General features: G+C 50.2%; 1 protein-coding gene across 10 annotated transcripts in view; it reads right to left on the bottom strand.

Annotated features, from left to right (window-relative positions):
• Positions 1–2,473: 2,473 nt before the first annotated feature.
• Positions 2,474–24,196, bottom strand: part of Pcbp3 (poly(rC) binding protein 3) — a 188,767-nt gene continuing 167,044 nt past the window's right edge. For 4 of the 10 annotated variants that reach the window (XM_060369307.1, XM_060369306.1, XM_060369312.1 and 1 more), the window contains 6 exons: positions 21,277–21,318; positions 10,149–10,227; positions 9,445–9,504; positions 7,263–7,315; positions 3,812–3,981; positions 2,474–3,146 (listed from right to left, as the gene is read on the bottom strand). In XM_060369307.1, the coding sequence (XP_060225290.1) occupies positions 3,110–3,146; positions 3,812–3,981; positions 7,263–7,315; positions 9,445–9,504; positions 10,149–10,227; positions 21,277–21,318 (441 nt within the window). In that variant the 3' untranslated portion in view covers positions 2,474–3,109. The remainder of the gene's footprint in view (positions 3,147–3,811; positions 3,982–7,262; positions 7,316–9,444; positions 9,505–10,148; positions 10,228–21,276; positions 21,319–24,196) is intronic. The other 6 variants (XM_060369309.1, XM_060369313.1, XM_060369310.1 and 3 more) reach the window with 3 other exon arrangements.

Below are 24,196 nucleotides of genomic sequence, written 5' to 3'. Positions count from 1 at the left end.
TAAAGTCCAAACTGAATGATGCTGTCATGTTTAAGCTGTTGTGACACAACACCTAGAAATCTAGTCTCAACAAGTCAGGCGCAGATGGAATCACATGTCACGTACTAAAAGCAAGGACAGAGAAGCAAAACAGGTACCAGTTAGAGAAAATACACTGGCAAAAATGAGTGAGGGAGAATAAGTACTGTTAATAGCAAAAACCAAAGGTGATACTTTGAAAAGGATCCACAAAATATATTGATTTGGACAAGACAGAGGAAATACAGAGGAGAGAAACAGAAGGTTTATATAAAGAGGCTGAAAAAGAACTATAGACAAGACTGAAAAAAAAAATTGCCAAAATTGGTTCCCCCTTAAGTGCAGGGAGCTGATGTGAGCTTTGTGGTGTGACAAAGAGAACGTGCTCATGAGATGCGTATGGCATTTATTTTTGCCAAAGCAACACAGCCTTTGAGCAAGCCAACGGCATGCTTGTAATGCTTTTGCTTATGAAACTTGTTCCTGTCAAAACAGCTTTGTGTGCAACTATAAATATATACACATATGTGTATGTATTTGTTATCATGCGTTCTAGGGTCATCCTGGCAGTGATAGCGAGTCAAGCTGTGTCATAGCAAAACAGGCCCACAGGGTGAAGTGTGGTAATTATTTGACACAGCTCTCCATCAAGTCAACTATGTACTGGGTACCAAGCCATGGGCCTGCAACATGGTGCCCCTGCCTCCCTATCCCACCATCAGGAAGACGAATCTTGTCATTTAGAGCTGAAGTAAGGCCAGTTCAGTCAGTGCTGGCAGAGGATGGCCGCCCTGCTCGTGCATGCGTGTCTCTAGTTCTGGGGCCAGCCTAAGGAGGAGAAAGAAACTGAACTGTAACTCTTGGGGAGTTGCCTGATGTCCATAGGACATGGGCCATTCCTCAACTACTCCCGGTCCTATAGCAGAATCACTGAAAAACAAAATTACACGTCCAGGAAATTGCACAGCGGCCAGAGCACTGCACTCCTCTGGGGTCTCTTGGCTCCATTGTCCAGCACCCTCACACTATCCGCCATAGAACTGCACTCAGGCAGAGGGCGTGTCTCCTGTTTGCTTAGCCCCGAAGATGTCAGATCCCATCACCATGGTCACCTCTCACCTTCAGCAGCAGCAGATGTCTGGGTCCAGTAAACTCTGGGGCTGCGGTCCCCTGGGACCTGACACAGATGCTGGGATGTCTGGACAAGAAGGAGTGTAGACCCAAGCTCCTGCCTCTGAGGCATCACCAACCACCCTTGGCCCCCCTGAGGCAGGGTTGGATTTCCGTGTGCAGGGAAGACACTATACCAAACACACCTCCAGCGGGCAGGTATCGGACCTCCTCCAGCAGCCCTGGGGTTCTCAGTGGTGGCAGTGTGTGTGGGAGATGGTGAGAGCCGACCCCCACACTCTCTCTGAAGGGCATCGCCACCACCTCCATTAGTGAACAAGAAGCCAAGCAATTTCAGCCTAGGGCTGAGCACCTTACTCCATGGCCTGGCCTACACTGCGTGTGCTCTTCTACCCGACCCTTTTTCTCTAGGTACTCTCACAGCTGACTCCTCATTCGCCCAATTCCCCATCACCTCTGTGGCCTCCCTTGGGCCCCATTTGATCCTGCACTTTTAATATCCTTACGCTGACGTTTTTAATGAACCTTACCCATACAATAGCTATCATTTCTTATGGTACTTCCGGTTGACAGGCTATCTGCTGCCCTAGAGGAAGGCTTGTGTTCTCTGAGTCCTTGTCAGCTCTTACACCCTGTGTCTGGGAACCTTAGCCCTAACTAGCTGGGCGGGAAGACAGGCCACTGGGGCTAGGCCCACACATGTAGCTACACTGTACACCATCTGCTGAAGAGGGCAAGGAAGGTATCCAGGCAACAGAGCCGGAGACTACTGGCTAACACACAGGCCTTGGGGCTGAGGCACACCTGGCTTTGCCTGGCAGACAGGAGGCAGTTCTTCCTGCCAAGATGGATGCTGCGTACCCCAGCACCCTGTAACAGGTCACTGTACCCAAGGGTTGACCACAGGTTCCATGGCAGCTGGCATATGCTAGACAGCTCTACCCCTTCTCCCTGCCTCAGCCTCTGCCACAGCCTGCTTGCCAGAAACCTCGAGAGCAGAGGTGGGGGTAGGGACCAGAGCCCTCGGAGCTGGGCCAGCAGCTACAACAGGGCTGTGCCCTGAGTGTTTCCACCTCTGTCCTGGCCCTCTGAGCTAACCACCCAAGAGACGGGAGGAGTGGCACATCAGTGTTGATGTCAGCAGAGGAGAAGGGTCTCTGTGAGGATGGCGCCCTGGCAGCTCAGAGGCAGTCTCATTGCTGACAGCAGCTTCACAGGTTAGGACCTGGCAAGAGCAGAACCCAACATCTTCCGACTCCCAGCCTGGTGAATCTCCCGGGTGGGTGTGGGTGCTGAGGGTAAGGGGGCAGAGAGAAGCCAGAGCCATGGGGGAAGGAACACGACATTTATTAAACTCTGATGGGTGCAGATCAACTTTCTGGCGAGTCCTTGTTCTTAGCCATTTTGGAAGACACCTGGGGGCCACAAGTGCCCCCTCCCCGAGATATCTCAGTGAAGCCAGGGTCCCACCCCACCCTCTGGCACTCCACCCCGCTCCTTAGACCCCCCCTCCAGTCCCTCCTCTTCCAGAAACTCCCTGCAGTTCGCAAGAAAAGTACCTCTGATCCCTGCGTACAACCTAGGGTGGAAATGAGCCAGCAGACCGCACGAGAGAGGAGGGTCTCGGAGAACAGGGGACGGCAGGACATGGGGAGGGCTGTTAAAGCATCAAACCAACTTTTAAACAGATAGTCACATGGATACTGAGGAATAAATCTCTGAAACGTCACATTTGGGAACACGTTGAGCATTAAAGTAAAGAGCTGCATGCCGACGCGTGGAGGCTACACTAACACGGAGCGTACAGGGCCTGAGTGGGCAGACACGCACTATCATCTGTTTGTAAAGAAAACGCTCTATTCATATCTGCAAGGAAGGACAGGCAGTCTGAACAGTGTGCCAGCTGGTGAGGCTGCGGGCTGGGGCCATCCGAAGTGTGGAACGGAGGATCTTGGGTAGGTTAGAGTGCACCCATCCCGGTGACCTCAGATGTCAGCCTGGAATGAACAAAGGCACAAGGGACATGTCACAGGGTTCTTACGAGATGAGACAGTAGGGGAGGGCACCTCTCCATTTACAGGGAGCGAGCTAGTCCGGGTTCAGTGGCCGTGAGTGGGGACCCACAATACAACAGGTGGAGGTCCGCCAGATCAGATCTGTGGAGCTTTGCCTGTCCCTCTGCCTGTCACTCGGTCTTGCTGAGTTTGGATCCTTCCAGGCTGGAGCATTGGACCAGGGGCACCTCTGTGGGGGCTCCAGACTTTTAAGCAGGGGCTTCATGACTGTCACACAAGGGCTGTGACATGGGTGGGGACCCTGGGAAGTTTCAGGAGGAGCGCCCTCATGGATTTGGGAGAGGTGAGGCAGGCTAGGCATTGCCATGAGTCCTGTCCCGGACTTACTACAAGCCTGCCAACACTCCTTGCCCGAGGCAGATGATGGGCACGGCCTGAATGCAGGCTAAAAAGAGGGGAACAGGAAAGTGGGGACGCCTCTTACCATCGCTTCCTAGCTCTTTGCTGGCGAATGGAGTGGCCCATGTCTCTAAGGAGGCTGTCGGCATCATACCTCTCCCCACAAGCCCGAACTTTTACTGTAGCAGCCAGGGTGTGGGGCTGCAAGCTACTGCTCGTGAGGACCCAGAGGCCTAAGAATCACTCACCTAGCATTGATGAGATACTGGGCAAGGCTGATATTGGCTGGGGTCCCTGTGATGGTGATCTGGCGCTCTGAGGAGCCTTCGGTGGCGTTGGCAATTTTGATCTGAGCTCCTGACATCTGTCGGATTTCATTGATTTTGGTGCCTTGGCGTCCAATTATGCAGCCTATAAGCTAGAAGAAATGATGGAGGAATCTCTTAGAGAAGAGCCCAGAGCATCCCTTTCAAGCATCTGCGAGAGCCCTGTGGGAACACCCAAGAGAACAGGCTGGAAACATTGCCAGTAACACAGTGCTCTGAAAGAAAAAAAGAACTGAAAGTCCTGAGCCTGTCCCTGGACAATGTAAGAGGTCATGTCCCTCTGGATAAAGTCTATACAACAAGAGACATGGCCACTCTTCTTGCTGGCTTCCTCTACCTGGTCACAAGTGACCCAAAGACTGATAGGGTGGACGGACTGGGGAAGCCCACAGCAGCTCTGGCCTAGGCTGGGTCAGGGCCTTCTAGTGGTACCTTCACGGGGAGAATGGATCTGCCAGAACAGTGAGCCTCACAGACACTAAAGACCGTGTAAAGTTCATTGCTGCTGAAATCTTATCTGTTGATGAATTCAGATGAAGTTGGGGACAAATCCAAGTGTTTGCTTGGTGAGCTCTGTTTAATGGATGCAGAGACCTGTGGCCAAGGTCATCACCAGGACTGAGGACCATTTCTAAGGCAGCTCAGGGATAAGAGTGCCCTCCATCCTGGAGGTCAGAATCTTTTCTCTGGCAACAGCTGCAGTTGGGTACATGCTTACATGTTTCTCAGTTCACCCTGTTCCCTGGTGGGGGCAGCCTGGGCCCCAGGAAAGACTACAGAGGAGCCAGATGACATCCCCGGGCTTTTATCACTGATTAAACAGTTCCCATATCCACACGCAGGCACTGGGTGCTCCAGAGCAAGGAAAGAACATTGGACAGACAGGCCCTGAGCATGGTACAAAGTCACCACATGTCTCAGTGGTTCTGTTGGACCAGGCCATCTGAGCATTGGCCTGAGGACTAGAGGCTGTTCTCATGCCCTGAGAGCAGCATTGGGGCCAGAAGTGCCCCAGACTAAATGTTCTAAGGCAAGCTCTGTGGCAGTGGCCAACAGGAATGGACTCTGGTTCTTGGCCTCTGAAGGCCTGTGTGGGAGAACAGATCCATCATCATCTAGGTCCTTTCTGCAGGTGAGGGAGGACACTGATAAGACACTGGGCTGACTCAGCTGTGGTCAGGAGAAAGAGCCAGACCAGGTGACAGAAAGGGTCAGGATGATCATGTTCTGTTTCCTTCCTTGTGTCCAAGAATGATAAACTACAGGTGTGGACCACTGGACCCAAGAAACTGCATCCTTGCCTGTAACCTAGTCCCTTCTATAAAGGTCTAGGTGAGTGGGAGCCATCTACACCATAGATTGTATGGCCTTCCTGTGCAGGGTGAAAGGGTAAGCTCTGAGTGTGCTGTTGAAAGAGAGCTGCCCTCCCTAGAAAGACTTCAGGGATGACAGCCAAGGCTAGGTTGGCCGGTGTTCACCTATGGCCCAGCAGCAGAGCAAACAGGTGTACTGTTCTCCTCCAGGCCCAGGCCTGGCTCTTAAGTCCATTTCAGGTTAAATTCAAGCTGGTGTCAGAGTGCTGGAGAAACAGGATTCACGTTAGCAGCCTTCAAGAAGCCCTACGTGATGGAACATGTACTGGCAAGCCCATGTGCCTAGAGCAAGCATCGCACAAGGAGCAGGACGGGGAATATACAAAGCAGAGCCCTTCTCCATCTACAAAGCAGGAGCCAGGTCATGACACTGTCACCCATGAAGACAGCCTGACACGTTCATCCAGCCTCCCATGTCCTAGGAGCTAAAAGGCTGCACAGCGATGCCACCGTGTCACCTGGGATGACGCCTATGCAGGCTCCTACAGACTGGGGGAACCCGAGCTCGTCAGGTAGTGGGACAGATGCCTGGGGCTGGTGACAGTGCCCCTTCAGGGGCCATCTGCAGCCACATGGGCGCACGGGCTCTCTTCCGACCAGCTCACCCTGCTGTAGGACTATCTGCCATCTACGCGCAAGCCTGGGGGTCTGCTAGAACCACAGACTGTGAGTTCCCTGCAGTTGGTTCCCAGGGAGGGCAGGCGCAGGTCCTGGGTTTCCTGCCTGGCTAGTACAGGGAGAAGACACTGAAGGTTCTTCAAAGTCTGATTCTGCTGGTCGGGAGAGAGAGAAGGGAGTAGGTAAAGTGCTTGCCACCCAAGATGAGGACCGTCGTTTGACCCCTGGCTCCCAGGTGTGGTGGTGCGTGCTTGTAATCTCAGCATGGAAGAAGCAGACTTAGGTAGGTCCCCACGGCTCAGTGGTGAGCCAGTCTAGGCTAACTGGTGAGCCTAAATCCCAGTGAGAGGCTCAAAAAACAAAGTAGATGGCTCCTGAGGAATGACACCTGAGGTTAACCTCTGACCTTATTTGTAAACATACAGGGACACACAGACAGACACACTAACACGCACAAACGCACGCACACACATAAGGGGCTGGAGAGATGACTCAGTAGGGAAAGCGCTTGCTGTGTGAGCATCAGGACCGTATTTGGATCCTTAGCACCCACATTAGAAGCTGAGGTTGATGACAGCTGTCTGTAACCCCAGTGCCAGGGGTGGAAACACACCCCAATGCCAACCTCTGGTCTCCACAAATGCCTATGTGAGTAAGTGCTTCTGTATACCCATATACCCTCTATCCAAATAAATAGGCAGGCAGGCAGGGAGGGAGGGAGGAACACACACACAGACTGGGGGGGCGGGGTGTTGGGGAAGACAGGGACAGGAAGAGCCTGACCAGCTTCCAGGCAGAGAAAGCCTGAAACATTCTACAAGTCAGAAAGTGGGCAGCCCCTGGATGGCCCCCACACAGGCTGTCTCTTGTGCTATCCTGGCGGCTACCCTCAGAAGACATGGAGCCTCCTTCCCTGGCCATCCTGTTTGGACCCACTGACTCAAGAGGCTGCCCTCACTGTTCCAGGCCCCTGTTGAGCTTGGGAGGACTAGGTGTGCTGACAGTTGCTCTTGAGATCACAGCTTGTGGTGTCCCCGAGGCATGGACCAATTGAGGGACAGTAGGGTAAGGAATCTTGTGACATGTAACCCACACTTCATGTCCCAGAGAACCTCAAACCTCCAATGTGGCCTCATATCACTCACAACCTTCCCGGACCACCACAGTCTCAAGGTCCCTAAGCCAGGGTGCTGCTGCTGTTGCCACAGACTCCCAGCTCAGCCCTGGCACTGACTTCTGACTTGCCCTGATGTTCCCACTTCTTCTTGTCTGCATCTTTCATGGGCATTGTATCCATTTAAGGTGGAAAAAGGAGGAGAGTGATTCCACAGTGGGGTCCAGGCATTGAGGGGAGAACAGGACGGTGCAGGGGGTATACTCACATCATTGGGAATGGTGAGCTCATGAGTGCTGGCCGGGGGGCTGGCATCCAGACCTGGGTACACCAAGGGAACATGGTTAAGCTGGAGGAAAGACACTTCGTTGCCATAGCCATATCTGATCCATATTTCCTTAGGCCGGCTGAGGTGAAGGTCAGCACAGCCCGGGGGCCCAGGCCCAGGCCCAAGCCCAGGTATAACCCAACCTCCAACTTCTCTCAAAAGAAAAAAAAAGAAACCCCACACCTTGCATACACAGCCTAGCAGGCTCTGAGTTAAAAAAGAGGGCAGCCATCACACCTCAGGCCTTCCCAAGACAGCTGGGGCACAGGCAACACTGGTCACACTGACATTTAACACTTGTCCCTCTGTTCAGGGAGACTGTTCAGGGATGAGGTGCCCACACTTTGCTCCACTCGGAGACCTCTGTGGGTTCTGCTGCATGTAGCCAGAAGTAGCCAAATCACGCACTATTATTTCTGCTTCTGACGCAATTCTGTCCAAAGGCCACCGCATACGGCTAAGCCCAGGTTTTCGTCTTTGCGCGACTCAGCTATGTCACCAGATAACCGGCAGGGTCTCAGAGCCCGCATGCTAATTCTCTTTTGCCACAGTGGTAGGTGCGATGGCTACACGTGGGACAGCACATGCTCTGTACACAGCAGCCCCATTTCAACAACAGAGAGCTCATGTCTGCAAGTTCTAAAGCTGATGTCTTGCGTTCAGACTCAGCAAAGGTCCCTGCACAGGACTGCTGGGTCCAGACCCCAGGCTCTAGTCTTTCCAGATGGCGGCTCTCCCCACGCCACTTCAGAATGCCCGGGAACCCAGCTCATCTCCTCACGTTGTGCTCTCTCTTACTGGTCCCGCCTCTGCACCGACCCTTCAGTATTGTAGCCATGCAGTCATGGAACCCAGGACCCTCCCCCAAATAACCTCAGGGAGCCCCTTCTCCTCAACAAACCTCTCATCCTCCCAGCCCTGCTCACGCCCCCGGCTCCCTGCCTGCTCTTCCTCACAATCTTGTCTCATGTGGTTACTGGCTCCTGCCAGGGTGTGACCCCCAAGGGCAGGTGTCCAGCAGTCAGGCCCAGGGGGATGTGCTGAATGAACCCATGCACCCCGACCCTGCTGTTCTGTCTGGAGTTTCTATCTCTTATCCTCTTTTAATAGTAGCTTTAAGTACAACCGTTTGGCTATTTAGGAAAATATACACATTCCAGAAGCAGGGACAAGTAAAATGCTACTTGAAAGGCTTCCCTAGCACTGTCGGAGTGCTGGCCAGGAGCCCCTGGGACAGCGGGGCACTTCTGTCGGATCTGAGATTCGACTGAGCAAAGCACAAGAACCCTTTTTCAGGGACACCAGAGTTTGGTGGGTAGTGAAGGGCATGTCTGCTTAGAGCCCATACTCAGGACAAGGCTTCAGCCGCAGCCGCGTTTCACCACGCACCTCCTGGCTGCCTCGCACACACCCTTCCCACGGCTGCCACGTGAGGGCACGTGTACTCTCAAGGGCCAAGATCACGTTGTCACACGAAAGCATGGTGTGACACCATTTCAGAGGCTGCAGTGTCGGCCCTGTGTACCCACAGTGGCCCACAGGTATAAAGCGTATGGTATTTCCCTCACAGGACCCGGAGAACACTTTCAGCCTCAGTCTATCGCCTTGCCCGAGGCTGTTCCCTCAGTCACCACATCACAGTCTACGCACCCCCCTGCAGTGTCCTGGGACCAGGCATTTCAGTGAACACCAAAAGTAGGTGTAGACACACCCAGTCCAGATCCATCTTCTCAGAGTCTGTGCCTGTCTCCAGGGAAAGCCATCTTTGAAAAGCACATACCGTCCCATGGTCCCCACAGTCATGCTCTCGCTACAAACCCCTACACACTGCACGGCCAGAGAATTAAGGCAACGCCAGATGGTCCCTCCTCACGTAGGTGCACACTGCCTCACACCTAACTGTTGGCTGTGTTTGCTCAGGCCCACCATTCACCAACAAGGGAAGAGATCCACCACCTGGCTCCTGGGTGGTCCTCAGGGCTCGCTCCACAGCCTACACCCCTGGGAACTGTCTACTGTCAGCCGACTTGGGAGCTAGACACTCAGCTGTCAAAGGTGTGGGTACCCTCGTCCTCTGTACGTGCCCCCTGACCTGCTGCCCCAGTACTGTGGTCTGTTTTACCTGACGACTGGCCCATCAGATTTTGAGCTTCTTCGGAGGAGTGTAAAGGCAGCTTTTCTCCTGGAGAGCAAAGAAGAGAGAGGTTTAATGGTTTGCCCTCAAGGAGAGAAGCAAGGTCCCTTCAACTAGGAAAGCTCAAAATATGATTGGTGCATGCACAGCTGACGTGCACGGCCAGTGTGTTTTCACTGGCCATAGCCGCCGGGCAGCTCTGCTTCTGTGAGAGACACTTGCTGCAGAGGCCCGGCCGGGCTGTAGCCAGCCCTTCTGACTGCTTCACCACTGGCCTGAGTGCAGGCTAGCTCTGTCAGTGCTATCCTAGGCAGGGTTGCAGCAGCCGAGGCTGGGGTCACTGCTGCTGTCAGAATGCTCGATCCGAGAAACGATGCGCTCCGAGCTTGGCCAGGTAGAAGCCTTTGTAGGAAAAGCCACCTGGGGATGGAGCCGCGGGTGATGTGGAGCAGCCCCCTGCACCCTCGGAAGGCAAGAACACGGAAGCAGAGGAGCAGTAGAGTAGCCCGCCGCGGGCGGCAGATCGACCCGCCCGGCCTCGGCTGTGTGCAGCCCACTGCGTTAACACCGCCAGGTTCGGCCTTCAGAGCTCCGAGGGCGCCTGCGCTACTCACTGCACTGCATAGAGCTCAGAAAGAAAGCGAGTCCCCAGGTGAGAAGAGAAGGTCAGAAAAGGGCAGCTGGGTACGTACCGGGGAAAGCGGGGTTGGTCTGTCCGAGGGGAGGAAAGGGGGTTTGCTGCATGGCCAACTGGTGGAGCTTGGTCAACTGCTGGGGGTAGGAGGGACACGAGAGCTAAGAAGGTTATTGTCATTGAGTACAAGTCACACCAAGTTAAAAATGGCAGTAACAGAACTTTGCACAGAGAGGTTGAGAGGGGCCATGCGGACACATGGCAGACAGCGCAGCAGGACGCAAGGACTTGGCCTGGGTGGAACCAATGGGCCTGGCTGCCAGCCAAAGGCCTGACTGAGTTGTGCCTTTCCCTTACCAGGCTAGTGAGGAGGACGGGCCAGTGGCCCTCGAGGCTCTGAGAGGAGGGTATGGGGGGACACAGAGCAGGACCAGCTGGGCTCCTAAGAGACCAGCAGATTGAGTCTGGCAGATCATCAAACCTTGCTCTGGTTCCAGCTTCGTGGTGACTTCACTCACCTCCTGCCTGCAGGCCTCATTTTAATACAAGGCAGCCTTCGGGTGGGGGATAGGGAGAGGAGAGGCTGGGAGAGCTACGGGCCTGCCCCGTAATCACCTTCTTGACTTATGTGGGGTGACAGGCTGTACGTGAAAGATGCAGAGGACCCTGAGGACAAGGCTCTCCATGGAGGCAGCCTTGCTACTGCTCGCTGCTGTCTTACAAGCTACATCTCAGCTACCACCGGCCACCGAGCATCTTAAGGCAGCTTGAATATGCGATTCCTTTGTTCATTTCATCCGAGCCTCACTCCCAAATTAACACAACATCAGAACATAAGAGGGGAAGAAGTCTAGGCACGCTTTGAGCAAAGGAACAGGGTGAACCCGGCTACCCTTTTGAGACTCTAGCACTTTGGTACAGAGGGTATGGGCTTCCCCAAGTCTGGCTTCCTGGAGGATGGGTGCTGAGGGCATCATGGCACAGGAGCCCATCAGACAGCACACCCACAGGAAAGGTGTTCTCTCTCTCAAACAGGTCCTAGCAAGGCTGCATGTCATCAGGTCAGGCTTGGAGGCTGGCCTGGATTCCTGCTGCCTTCAAGGTTAGGTGACATAGCCAGCGGAGCTGGGAATGAATGCAAGACACTGTTGTATCAGAGGGTACTATGGCTACTGAGTGGGGCACTCTGGATAGAGAGCTGCTGCCTCTGTCTTGTTGGTGAGTGTGTCTCAAACAGAATGAGGGTACTGTGTTGCCTCATCAGGATCAAGCGGCTTGTCTAGATGCCTTTCAGTGGAACTTTTCTGCATTTAGCTTACTAGCTGCAAGGTATCCTCAAAGCATAGATTACTGCCCTGTGAAGATTGGGCATTGCTTTGGCCTGGCCCTTCCTGATGGCCTCTGAGCCAGTGGAGGTGATGTTGGCCCTTATCCTGCTCCTGTAAGCTGAGAAAGAACATTAGCACACAAACCCAAGGCATCAGGGTATTAGTATCTACAAAAGGCCAACCTCCTTGGCCTCTGGCACAGGGATACTCGTCCTTTCCCATGTCTGACTCCCTCCCCAGAAAGATGGTGGAAAGGCACATCCTAACGCAATTCCACTCCTCTTAGAGGTGCCTGGCTTCTTGGCCTACACAGGGGAGACTTGGCTGCCTCCTGAAAGAGCATGTCAAACTAGGGGACGTGTGACTTGGGGTCAGACTCAGCTCAAAAGATCCTTGAAGAGGTGTTATACAATGGGCCCTAGCAGGGACTGATAACAGTGCCTCCAATCTCTGCTGTGTTACACAGTATCATCAACCATGTCTGGCAGGACGAAGCTTGGTTTCTACATGGCTTATATCTGTGTCTGTTCTGACTCTGCATTCATGGGCATACTAAGTCACTAGAATGGACATGCTTGCCAAAGGCAGAAGAGCATGTCCAGAAGCCCGTCACCAGCCCATATCTCAAGGGTGACACAGGTCTCCAAGTAGGATGTGAGGCTCCACAGGGAAGGGCCTGAGGAGCCAAAGACCCTGTCTGCTCCACCCTGGAGCCTTGGTGAGGGTAGTGTTTCTCACACAGACACATCACAGAAAGGTACCCTAGAATCTGTTTGGATCTGCAAGGGGGCGTGGGTCTTAGAAGAGGTGTTAGGTCTGACTTGTGTGGATGCTCACAAGCCTAGAGAGTTGTAGCAACTGCACGCTGATCATACCCACTGTTTCTATGCTTCGGTGTCCATTGACCGTGACATTACACACCTGAGGACAAGAGCTGGCTTCATCTGCCTGACAGATGAAGACTGCCTATGGAGCAATGGATGGTTCAGGATGGCAGGGGAATGGAATGTAGAACTGGGTATGTGAGCTAAGTGCCAAGGGAGCAAGCTTGATGGATTTAATGTGGACTAGAAATGTGGGGACACCAAGCCTCTGCTCTCTCATCTGTGGAGACACCAGGTCTCCGCTCTCTCATCTGTGAATGGCAGCAGTTTGTGGGATGCTGCCTATGTGCCAGCTAGGGCTAAGAGTCACTGGGAGTTTTCAGTTGCCCATATGCTCTATAGTTTTGTCTCTGCTGGTCTCACAGGTGGTACTCACCCACCCGGGGTGGTCTTCGGAATCCGCTGAATAGCAGCATATAGGTAAACCACGGAACCACTCATAGCCAGACTGATGTTCAGAAGCCTAGCAGATCTATAACTCTAACCTCTCCATTGCAATAAATTTCATCTTAAAAAAATGGCCACAATAGCAAATAAATGTAGTGACGTCACAGAGAGAGTGGGTGGGCATATGCTGAGGTGGGACATGGGAGAGCTGGTGCTCAGCCAGTATCCTCTTCTTGCACGGCTCTTTCTCATCAGGCTACTTTACCTCTTTGCAACTCACTTTCCACAACTGTTAAAAGATTAAGAGCTGAAAGGACTTCCATTTTTTGCCTCTGATAGCTCTGCAATGTAAGAATAGCAGAACTGGAGAAGTAGGACTGCCCATACCCTTAGGAGCTCAAAAGACCATTAATGAGTCCCAGTTGCCAGGCATTGAGTTACAGGATTTAGATTTCTCACTGCTGATTTTGGTTTTGTTTTGATCTGATTGTTTTTCTGTTGCAGTTCTTCCCTTTGGGATTAAGAAGAAATCCAAAAGAAGTATTTTACAGGAGCCCACTGAGTCTTTGGACTTAAAAAAATTGAACTTTTAAATTTTTGAAAAATTTAAAAACTGTAGGACATAAAATTGTACTGTTCCATATTATAATATTAACATGATATCTTGGGGACAAACAAGAAAGGAAAGGTTATGGCTTAAAAGAGATATTTTTGCGTGTCAAGTTGACAAAGATTAGTTTGTGCTAGTTAGTTTTTACTGTCAATTTGATACAACCTAAAGTCATCTGGGAAAAGGGAATATCAATTGAGAAACTATCCTGATTAGACAGGCCTGTGGCCATGTCTGTAAGAGACTGTTGACTGATGACTTATGTGGGAGCGCCCTGCCATCTCTAAGCAGATGGTCCTATCTGGGCTATCCAAGAAAGTGAGCTGAGTATGAGCTAGTAAGCAGCATTCTTCCATGGTTTCTACTTTAGACCCTGTCCTGATTTTCTTCAGTGATGGCTTGTGGACTGGAAATGTAAGCCAAATAAACCCTTTTCTCTAAATTATTGAGGGATATACAGAAGGGAACAAGAGAGGAAAGGGCGGGGGCATCAAGCAGACAGGGAAAGAGGCAACTGTCACACTGTAGGACTTTCAATGACTATTATCACTCAAGGGTGCTTGAGAAGGCAAAACACAAGTATCTCAAGGTTGTGGCTCAGTGATCATGAGGAAATGAAGGCAGTGAACACATCACTCAGAGGCAGATGCATCCATTAATCTATACTTCATTGCGCCGGGGGCGGGGGGAAAGAGTTGTAGAGGTTTTTTGCCCACTTTTCAAACAGGGTCAGTTGCTGCTGATTCACCACTACACAGACCTCACTAAAGGTCTTCCAGAGAGAAGACAACACCCTCCCAACTCTGCTCTGTGCTTGTACTTTCTTTATAAATCCCTTCCCTGACCTTTTTCCTCTTGTGGAGTTCTTGATACATGAGGATGTTGGCTGTCATGAAGAGCCACTGTTGGATGACTCACCGTTGGGCACCATTTGTAGATGGTCCCTTCTCTGGGGAGTACAGTGACAGCTGGTCATGACAGGCCTCATTACCTCAGTCCATGGACTGTCTAGAGATTAACAGTCCAGTCAGGCTCTGTCAGCTTCTCCTTAGACCCAAACTGCACTGTGTCCATTATTTTAACTCTACAGTAATTCTTTGCATTTACAAGGGCAAATCCTTTATCATTCTCCTGGATGATACCTTGATGATTTAGGCCCATATTCATTCATACATTTAAAACAACACAATTCCCTCAAAAATGCCTTTTGGGGTCTGGATTTTCACTGAACTTATACATCAATGTGGGAAGAACTAGCACTTTTGCAATGCTTAGTGTTTTTATCCACTAACAGAAAATATCTCCTTGCTTAGTGTGATCTTTCGGTTGGAATTCCAAGAAAGGCAGGGGGTTTGGTTGGTTGGTTTGGCTTGGTTTCAAGACAGGGTTTCTTTTTGTAGTCCTGGCTGTCCTGGAACTCCCTCTGTAGACCAGGCTAGTCTTGAACTCAAGGATCTGCCTGCCTCCAGAGTACTGGACAACAAAGGCAGTTTTGCTTGTTTTGTTTTGGATGTGGTCTCACTTTGTAGCTGGCCTGGAACTTACTGTGGAGACCAGCCTGGCCTTGAAGTAACAGGCATTTGCCTGTCTCCTCTCTGAGTTCTAAAGGCAGTTTCTTTCAAAGCCACCCTTCTTGATTAATTTCAGACTAGGTCCCCTGCACTAGGAGTATGGGCTATATGATCCCAAATTCTGAAATCGGCTTCACAGTTGGATAAGTGCTCAAATTTTGCAAACATTTCCAGGAATTCTCCAGTTGTACTGGGCACAGCAACCATCTTAGTAGCATATACCCTGACCTGTCACTGAGAGGGAAATACGCTGAGACCCCTTACAGGTGTCCAGCAATCTCTCCAGGTTTCTTTGGTTGGTATTTTGCTAGCATCTCTCTCTCCACCCTTCAACTATGGGGCTCCTCATGCTTCAGGTGTGTCTCCTGAAAGAAGATAGGTGAAATTTCCCCAGTTTTATAGTTTGCTTATCTGTTTAGCTTTAATATATTCAACATTAATACATATTAATATTATACATTAATATATTTATAGATACAGTCTGACAGCCTTTGTTTTATTTTTTAACTGGAACATTTTAGTTCTTTTATTTTCTGCTATCTTATTTGATACCTTTTTAATCGTTCCATTTTTCTAGGGATTTTTTTCCTTACTTTTCAATTTTTGAAATACTTTCTTCTCATCCATTTTCTTCTCTACCACCAGTGTTATGCAATGAACTACTTTTCTGCTAGTGATCACGGTAAAATTTTAAGTTGACATAGGCATTTAAGTTTTAAATCCCCTACCTTTACCCTCTAGTCACTAGAGTCTCATGGAATGTTACAGTGACCCACCTAATGTTTTAATTCCTTTCGTCCACATCCTAACCTTATATATGCTTATCTCCTTGTACCTCCTGGTACTGGGGGTTGTGTCTGGGCCTTGTATATGCTAAGCAAGTACTCTACCACTGTGCTACATCCTCATATATGCTATCATATTTCTACAGTTTAATTGTTACGTGAATCTTATCAATTAGAAAGCACTAATAATAGTAATGCTAATTTTTGTTTCTCAAACATCCACAATATTCTTTGCTTGCCATTCCTTCCATAATTCCAGCCTTCCTCCTGAGATATTTTTCCTTTTCCTGAATAGCATATGTTAGAAGGCTGTTTGCTGTGGTCCTGATGGTTCTAGGTGTTTGTCTACAAATGGCTATACTGAAGTCCTGGACTTGTAGGACACTTTTTGTTACTTTCTGTTACTGTGCCACTGTCTTTGGTTGCCAGATTTTGGTAAGAAGTCAACTGTATTGCTCCCTGTTGTTCCTGTTAAGTTCTTACTCTTTCAATCCTCTCTGGGGCTTGACTTTGGCCTTTGATGTTATTGTGTAGTCTTATTTTGGTATGTCTACAATGGAGCTGTTTTTGTTTACCACTCTGGAACTTGCTGGGATAACTAACTGTGACGGTTGGCTTCTCTTACTAATTTCAAAGACTTCCCAAGGCATCCCTTATGGCACCCCTCTCCATCCTGCTGTCTTCTGGGCTCTAATGAGATGCACAGGATGGGCCCACTCTCCTTAAGGGTGCTTTATGGGCTTTTTAAATGGAAATAAGCAGGGGCTTGTGAGGCTGAGGGTGGGCCAGAGCCAAGCCACTGGCTCAGCAGTGAAAGACCCACAAAGGAGCCGAGGGAGAGGAAGAAAAGGTTGAACTTCAGCCAACAGAAGGCTACCTGGACCCTCAGTTTTGTGAGGCACACTAGTGGCACATGCCCTCCCTGCCAGAAGGTGGAGCCAAACACAACACAACACAACACAACACAACATCATTGAACAGCCTGGTTGCAGGATGAGAATACAGCTTGGTGGCAGCTGATGGCCATGGAGTGCTTTTAGCTCTTTCCATTCTCACTGTCGGTAGGAAGGGCATCTTCACCCACTGCCATGGGGGTTCTAGGAGTTATTGAACAAGGAGGAGGCGAAACCCTCCAGGTAGCCGTGAAACACTCTGCAGTGTCTGGGATCACCAACCTCTGTTCACCACCATGGCATTCTAGCTCAGAAGGTGTATCACCTCAAATGCCAGGATGAAGGGCATTTTCAGTGCAGCATCCAGGCTACACACCTTTTCACACCTCTACCATTTCAAGATGTACTAACTGAAGAACAAACATCTTACCAGGCCAAGAGGTTTTACATCCCCAGGGTCCTTAGTGGTTGCTGCAGACACATTGGAATGGCAGCTCTCCCACTCACTCTCAGAGATCCCTGTCAAGGGGATCCCTAAGAGTATCCTCTCCTGGGATGTGAAACCGATGGCCCTGCAGCCCACGTCACAGGTTGGTATAAGGTGCAGGTTAGAGCACGAGAGGTAGACTAAGAGCACAGGGCCCAGGTGAGAGGGTAGAGCCAGGTTGAGAGTACAGAGCCATATTCTCTGTCAACATCACGGTACTGTCGTTTCCGTATTTGCTTGCTTTCAGTACTCCTTTAAATAATGGGGATGCTAAGAAAGGGAGTGACTTGGAGGCTGAAGATGAGGTAAGAGATTCATGCCTGTGAAGGTAGCTTTGATATTCACTATAGACAGTCCTGACTTGGGATGCTCTTGTGCATCAACAGAAACTGTACTGGGCATTTTGATCCTTTTATGAACTAGAATCAGACAACCCATCATCCCTTACGCTGGGTAGCAGCAATGAACCGCAGCTTCCCAACAGAGCTTCAGTCGCAGGGTAAGCCACAGACATTTGGTGCAGTAGTGTCTACCCAGAATGCTCAGTATGTTAGGGGTAGCTGTACATTTTTTAACTTAGGATACTCTCAACGGGACATGGCTCCATGAACACTGAGACCATCTGTGATTTCCTCCAGAGGAAACTAATTCCTTCTTGGTGCAACTGCACTGGTTCAAGGAGTGACAGACACATAGACATGAGGGACCAAGCGGTCCACCACTCCACTGCTCCCTTGTCTGTCCAGGCTCTGTGTGCCTTCTGCATCACTCCTGGGTCTCAGGACGTGGCGCTGTTTCCCTTTCTTATTTCTGAAACCACACTTGACTGATGCTTATAGGATGCAAAGGTGCCTAGATGCTTTCCAAGGAAGGCTACAGAGGCAGAACAGAGAACTGCATACAGAAGGTCTATGATGGACATTTTTCAAAGCTGCTGGGTGGCAATTCTAGAGAAATGGACATGAATGTGTGCAGACACCCAAGGCTGCTGAGCGGCCATCTGAGAGAACTGGGTATAAAGGCACATGGGCATCTCGTAAGGCTTCTCGGTACAGAGAACTGGACTGGACTATATTAGGCATGGCCCCTCATGGTTTCTGTAGTTCAGTCTTGGAGTCCTGAGAGCTCAGACAGTACCCAGAATCCTGAGTAAATCTATGGTAGGTAGCACGTAGGTACTATAGAAGGCTGAGAGTCGGTCAGTAGATACTTTCTAAACAAGAGTCACTGTCAAGCATTGTCTAATCTGGGGTCTGGAAAAGGTGCACGTTCTTTTCTGGATAAGGAATATTCAGATCTAAGGGGTGAATCTCCTGAGAGTTTCCATGTCTGATTTGTGGGCCTGCATATTCAGGTAAGTAATTAAAGAGCTAAATGTTAACTACTGCTGTAGCTGAGATAAACTTCGTATTCAAGTAATATTTTCTACTAGCTATATTTGCATTCTAAAAAATTTCAAGCTTAAAAGTAATTGGCTTAGATAAAAGGCATGCTGGTCCTTATTACCCATGTCACTGGATAGTCATTTAATTTTTCTTTCATGAGGATTATCTGAAGTCTTCAATTTTGTATGTGAAAGAAAGGCACTTTTAGAAGTTCTACTTTTTGCTCACAAATCACATATTCTTGCTATAGAAAATAGAATAACTCCCATAGGAAAAGCCATTTCATGACAAATAGCCAAGGTTAATTCTTGCTGTTCAAGCAAGATCCTTAGAATGGGGCAATTTGTCAACAGCATGAATTTGCTGCTCCCAAGCATGGAAGCTGGATATCTATGATCAAGGTGCCAGAAAGTTCTGTGTCTGCTAAGGGTCCACCTCATTTTCCAGAATGGCACCTGAAATGCTATGTCCTCACATGGTGGAAGAAATAAAAGTTCCCCAAATTCAGTTCCCCAAATGCTTTGTAGGTGCATTAATCCACTCATGAGGCAGAACTTCAAAGATGTTTGAATATATGATGTCAAAAGGATTCATCCAAACCACAGCATACATCAAACTTCATAGTACATAGGGGGTAACAACAACAGTTGTAAATTAGCTTAAATTAAGCTGGAATAACCTATGAATGACCCGTAAGTGATCCTGAGAACTATATGAGAAAGGAGACAGTACCACACTGACACAGAAATCAACCCGAAAAATCAGTCTCTCTCTCGCACGCATGCCTCGCTGGTCTGTAAATCAGGCAGACCTTAAATAGGCTCCACCAATTCCTCTGTCTACAACATTGCCCAAGGGACACTGAGAGCTTCGGGTTCCTGAGCTACAGAAAACCCACAAGACACCCCCCAGTTAGTCCTTAAACGCCTGCCTTTGCTGGGTTAAACACTGATAATCCTTAATCCAGTTCACCAACAGCCTGCCACCAGGGTACTGGATGCTGTGCTTTGCGTTCCAGAGCATCACTGAATCCCAACAGTCTGGCCTCCAAGTCCGCATCGGCACATGCGTATTCCTATATGGGTGGAAATGCCTGCCCCAACATCACAGGAAGCCTGAGCCATTCTGGAAATTATTTTCTGGCCCTTCCCGGTCCCCTTCACTCAATTCTATCAGCCCCACAGTGGTTGGCCTTGCCTGTAATGAGTACATAGGCTCCTCTTCCACTTAGCGTTGGCAACTGAGGGCAGGGTGAGTCAAGCCACAGTGGTACAGTCTGGTCAGGGTGAATGTGCTAGGTAGTTGCCTGGAGGCAAGCCCACAGCCTCAGCATCTAAATAGCCAGAGCAGATGTATCTGCTGTGCTGGTCTGAGAGCAAGATGCTATGGATTCACACAGAGCAGTCCCAGCCAGTCTCCAACCAAGAACCATCAAACACGGCCTTGTGGGGATGGCTGTGCCTGGGCATGGATTTTCCTACCCGTGTAGTCTTTTATCGAAAGGAAAAAAAAAAAATAGCAGCATGTAGTTTCCACTACCAGATTTTCCATGTAACAACAGTTAATCCATAGTTTGTATACTTACTTAGTATGAGTTAAGTCTTAAGTCCCCCTCCCCTGTGCCCTGCCTGCAAATCTTACCCTGATACACATCTATTTCCCATCCCACTTAAAAGCCAAGGTCTGCAGAAGAATGGCAGCATGAATGGTTCCCCTGCCAGACAGTGTTAGTATGTCTCAGGGCACCGAGCAGTGCACACGTGAGGGGTAGCCGCTGACCCCAGCCGATGTTCAAACCAGGTTGAAAAGGGTAGCACAGGCTGGAATATCATGCAGTAGAGTGCTGGACTAGCATGCCTGAGGTCCCAGGTTCAATTCCCAACACTACGAGGTTGGACACGAGTCTCCCTGTGCTGCTCTCTCCCCTCAGCCTCATCTTCCCCAGCATCTCCTAGAATAGCCCTACCTACTAGCACCTCTAAAGCCCCTGAAGGATGACCTTCTCTCACGGCTGCTACTCATGACCTCTTGGTCCCTACGGGCTCAGTGTCACCATTACTCCAAGTATCACCTCTTCTTCCTTTTGTACTCAGCTCTCCACTGGAGGTGAGTCACGAGGCAGACTAAGACTCTCCCTCTGATCCCCACAGGCCCCCTTGGGAGGCTTTTAATTCTCCAATACAATCATACAATCATACCATCATACCACAGGAGATGTCTGGATAGACCTAGGCCAAAGAACAGGTACTAGGTCCAGCTAGAGAGGCTTAGGGCTGACCCAGGAGTCCACTTCTACATTTGGCATCTTACTGTCTATAGAAGCAGTGAAAGCCCCCCACCCCCTTTTGGCTCTTAGCACTTAGGCCTTTTTACATGGGTAGAATCCATGCTTAGGTCTGGGCTCTCCAAGGGACAAGCTTGCTTCCCCAGGCATATCTAACGCCTTTTTAAAAGGACACCTTAAGGGAATGGTTCTGATAATGACCCCTAACTTACTTGCCCAGAAAGTGCCTGGCCCATGCTGGCCACAGGCGGTGGGCCACACTGCCAGGCAAGCATGTAGCGCCCACATGGTGGGGGTGGGCAGGACACAGGTAAAAGGCTAGGCCCGTGTGCGGGAGGGAAGCCCTGGATGGTAGCAATTTGACATCAGGCCAAGTCCTCAACACAAGCAAGAACTAGTGCCAGGAGGTTAAAACGTTATCCAAGGTCAGATGGATACAACAGACGTCAGACACGGAGAAAATCGATTAATATTATTGTGTAATATTAATATTAGTAGCAATTAACAGCAGCATGCAGGAAGGTACACAGTAATGAAGAGGAGGAGAGGGGAGAGGCAGAGTGAAAACTCACATCTGGGTGGGGGATGGCGTACTGTCCCTGGATGGTGTAGGCCTGCAGAAGAGAGTGAAAGAGACAGACAGTCAGCTTGGGATGTGGCAGGACCTCAGCTTGTCAGCCATCGGGAGCCAGCCTAGTATGCCCCAGTGTGGTAAGAACCTTCTGGGGACAGTCTTCTCCATCAGTGCGCATCTCTACCCGCCTGCTCCTGCTTGCTTAAGATGGGGGGTGGTCTTAATTACAGCAGGTGAGTCCTAGGAAACTGCCTCCTCCCCCGCCATAGCCAGCTGCTGTTTCTAACCCTGATTTCCTCAAACCTTCCTAAAATCGTAAACCTACAGATGACCCGTTTCACCCCCAAGTAGGAGAACCACTGATTATCAGACATCAGTGCAAATACTTTGAGGAGAGACTTAGCCCCCAAGACATTTAAATGAAAACAAATGTTTTAAAAGTGACCAGAACAAGTTTTGCAAAAGCCGTATTAACAAATGGGTCGAAATCAGTCATAGGACTGACCTAATTTGTTCTTCTTACCAAATCTTATGTGGAGTCTCTTCAAATGGGGAGCATCCTTCTCTGAAGGCCATTGTGGTATCCCCAAGACTCATTTACTTCCACCATTTCCCTTGCTTCAAATCTGTGACTGTGCCAGCCACAGCAACTATCTGCCCTGCGGGCTCCTCCTACCCAGCCCCCCTCTGACACCCCAGAGGCTGGAGCCCTCAACAGTTTCCCCTCAGCTATGATGCCCTTTGGCAACTCAGACAACAAACAAACAACACAGTCAAGGGAGAGCAAGACGACAGACAACTGTCTGGCTTCTAGGCCATTCCAGCCTGCTGGAGGCACAGAAGTAAGGACATGGCTTCCGTCACCTGGCTCATCTAGACCCGTGACCATCCTTGAGGTCTCTGGGCATCTGAAAGAGTTCCCCCATGGGATCACATGTCACTGCTATGGACACAGACCTCCCACACTTCCTTTGCTTTCTTCCTTCCTTTCTCTCTCTCTCTTTCTTTCATGCTAAGATGTTTTTGTTTGTTTGTTCATTTGTTTTAAAATCACAACCATATGCAGGAGCTCAAAGCCAGGAGACACCCTAACAGGAACCTGGCCATAGGCCAGCTCTTAAATAGACACAGTTCCAGCAAAATTAAGTCTGTTTGTGGGATGACCTGGCTGTGCTGGCAGAGGAAGAAAAATAATCCTATCAGATTCAGCAGTTCCACGGAGAAAAAGACAGGTGATCTGCTCCCTAAGGAGTGGGGCTGGATGCAATCTTAGCTTTTGGAAAACTGCGTCAGGGATGACGTCCCAGGTGTGCCCCGAGGAGGCATCACCTGAGGGAGGGACTCATGCTATCATCTCAGCAAGGCCATTAGGACCTTCGAGGCCTGCTGCTCTCTCCCAGCCCTATGTCTGAGCCGAACTGCAGGACTCAGCCTTTGCTAGCGTCTAACATCTTCCACTCCCTTTCCACTCGTGTTATCTTTCTCAGCAAGTTCTACCTGAGGAGCTGCCAGCTTTGCCAGGTGTGCAACATGGCTGCAGCGTTGTCAGTTGCTGAGGATTCTACGCCTCTTCATCTCTTCCACCTAAAGTGTCAGATTCCTACATGGTCTCTTGCGGAGTCTGCCCCATGTCCGAGACACATGGGGGTGGCATTCTGGAGGGGACCTACCCAGAGCTAATTGACATCTTCACTTCTGGGTGTGCATTCTGGCTTTCTTACTAGGTTGTCTCCTTGCAGGATGGCTCTCATATAAGTGTGTCCCCTCTGTATAGCCAAGGCCATCAAGGCCAGACCAAACTCTTACAAGGGAATGGTGACGGGCTTTTAAAAGGCTAACACTGTCACAGTTAACACATAACAGCAGAGTGACCGCCACTGCTGTGACTGGAGTAGGGGGTACTACTGTCTGTTCTATGGATGGATGGGGCCTGGTGACCCTGGCCATGATCCTACCTGTAATGGCTCTGCCCTCGGAATTGGGGCTGTTTCCCCATGCCATGTAGTGCAGTGTCCACATTCATTTGCATGGAGGCCTTGTGAATGAAATCCCATGTTTCACAATTTGGGGCTATCATGGATTTGACAGAGAAATATAGTTTACCCTGGTTATTGACCTGTCAGCTAGCCATGAATCTGGGGAGAAAAATGAAGAGCTCTGATGGGCTTGGCAGTGTGGCTGTATGACCATATCTCTGACGTCAGCAAGGTCCAAGGTACTGCCCTGAGCCTAAGGCTGTAAGGCTGGCAAGGTCTGCTGGTCAGTGGGATGTGTCCCAGGCTACATCTGGACACAGGACTCTGCCAGCAATGCGGCAGACCTGAGCCAGCAGACTGCGCATGTGTAAACCAGGAGAGTAGGGAGGGAGTCAGGGCCAACAAGTTTGAGCCCGCACATGCTACACATGCTGCTCTCATTCCCTTTATACTGTGGAGGAAGACTAGAGGAAACGCTCTCTATGCCTTTCTTTTTGAATAATACAGTAAAACCCTGTGTCTACTCTGCCAGCTGTGTCGCCTATGGGGAGTCTCTGACTTAACTCTCCCTTGAACAAAGACACACATCGCGGCTGACAGGACACAGAGCTCTTCTGGACGGACCCCTGGCTGTCCATGTTGAAGTCATCTGTGGGGTTGGGTCTTGTGGATCTAAGGGGGGTATCTGAGTTTCAGTGACCATGTAAGGAAACCGGATTGGGGCCTTCTCCAGTCCCTGTCCTTTCTGGCCAGTGCTGCTCCAGACACAAGCTCTTTTCCCCTCTACCTTCCAACCCCCTGCTCTAGGAGACGGATGCTGGTCACCAACTCAAGGATGAGGTTTGTGAATGTGAGCTCTGCCTGTGTGGATGTCTACCCAGTAAGGCAAGGGGGTAGCAGGGGTGGATCCCAGCCACAGGGGAACATGGGCTAGCCTGAGGC

The sequence above is a fragment of the Meriones unguiculatus genome, chromosome 16, assembly GCF_030254825.1.
Source record: "Meriones unguiculatus strain TT.TT164.6M chromosome 16, Bangor_MerUng_6.1, whole genome shotgun sequence".
Lineage (NCBI taxonomy): Eukaryota > Metazoa > Chordata > Mammalia > Rodentia > Muridae > Meriones > Meriones unguiculatus.
The sequence above is the reverse complement of the archived record's forward strand: the minus strand, read 5'-3'. Positions and strand labels throughout refer to the sequence as shown.